This window comes from Papilio xuthus, unplaced genomic scaffold (assembly GCF_000836235.2).
Source record: "Papilio xuthus unplaced genomic scaffold, Pxut_1.1 DF829798.1, whole genome shotgun sequence".
Classification (NCBI taxonomy): Eukaryota; Metazoa; Arthropoda; class Insecta; order Lepidoptera; family Papilionidae; genus Papilio; species Papilio xuthus.
Window position 1 is genome coordinate 1 of NW_013528851.1, and position 1,475 is coordinate 1,475.

Consider the following 1,475-nt stretch of genomic DNA (forward strand, 5'->3'; position numbering starts at 1 on the left):
TTTTTACATTTTACATTTTTAAATTTTTAGTTACAATCCAATTTGCTTTACATTTTTACATTTTATGAATTTTACAGATTAATTACTTTTATATTTTACATTTTTACTCAATTTACATTTTGTCTTTCTTTACATTTTTATTTATTTTTACATTTTTTTATTTATTTATTTTACAATTTATTTTACATTTACATCTTACATTTTTATCTTTATTTTACTCTTTTAATTTTATTTTACAGTTTTAGTATTACCAATATGGTCTGCTTGGTGACACTTCTCTCTGAGTATTAAAAAATACCCTCAAGGAAGCACCACTAGTTCTAATTTTGAATTTTTTGCCAAAGTTTTTGCATTCCACATTGATATTACTAATCCTTTTTATTGCTTTTAATTGTTCTTTCCGCTATTGTTTTACAAAATTCTAAAAATTTTTCCCTGGTTTCTTTGTTCTCTATTATTTTATTTATGTATTCTGATTTTATTTTAGTATTTATTTCATGTTCTACGTCGTGTCTCTGTCTATTGTATATCGGACAATCTACTATCAGATGTAAAACGTCTTGCTCAGTTCCCGATTCACATGAGCACGACGGGTCCTCCTTGCACTTAAAACGATGCAAGTATTTGGAGAACCCGCCGTGCCCCGTAAACACCTGCACCATTGTTGCCTCCATCTCGATTTTTCTAACTATTTTATATGCCTCTATCGCGTTTGGGAAGAAGATTTTTGTCGTAGAAGCTGTCGTCCCTTCCATATATCTCCGGTTCCATTCGTCAAGCGAGTCCTTTCGGATTTGTCGCTTGACGAATGAAACCGGACATTTGTCGTAATCGGCCTTCCTTTTAGTTTTTAACGCAGCCTCTTTTGCCAACTCATCAGCCCTTTCATTTCCGACCGTTCCGATATGCGCTCTAATCCAGTATAAATTTATTCTTTTACTTTGTTCCCTAATCTCTTTTATATTATTCCTTACTTGTATTGCCAGTGGGTGATTCGCATTTGGATTTATGACCATCTGTAAGGCCGATCGGGAGTCTGACAGGATGTTGTGGCAACATTCTGAGGAACTTCGCGCGCATTTAACCGCTTCGTTAAGCGCCAGTAGTTCCGCCTGAAAGACGGTGCAATAGTTTTCCAGTTTCAGCTTTCGGGTTTTGGTTTCCGCATCGCCGTGCCATACGGACAGTGCGGCTCCAACCTTACCCTCCAGCTTACTCCCATCCGTGAAAATGTTTATACCATTTTCTGACGGCATTGCACCGTCTTCCAGGCAGACGAACTCTAGCTCCGTCCCGTCCGCTGGATGCGCCATGTCTCTCCAGGACGTTCTCTTTTCTATTTCTCGATCCCCTACCACCCGCCGGGACACACCTCTTTTGACCTCGTACAGGGCGGCTGCTTCCTGGACTCTGAGGTCCAACGGTAGAAGTCCGGCGAGCAGCAGGGAAGAGTTTAGTGAGACCGTCCTGTAGGC

General features: G+C 39.1%; 1 protein-coding gene across 1 annotated transcript; it reads right to left on the bottom strand.

The window, feature by feature from the left end:
- Positions 1–506: 506 nt before the first annotated feature.
- On the bottom strand, positions 507–1,313 carry LOC106115905 (uncharacterized; the record flags this gene model as incomplete). The annotated part of the gene is made up of 1 exon (XM_013309586.1): positions 507–1,313. A coding segment is annotated over exon 1 (807 nt), but the record flags the coding sequence as incomplete, so codon positions are not given.
- Positions 1,314–1,475: the final 162 nt, after the last annotated feature.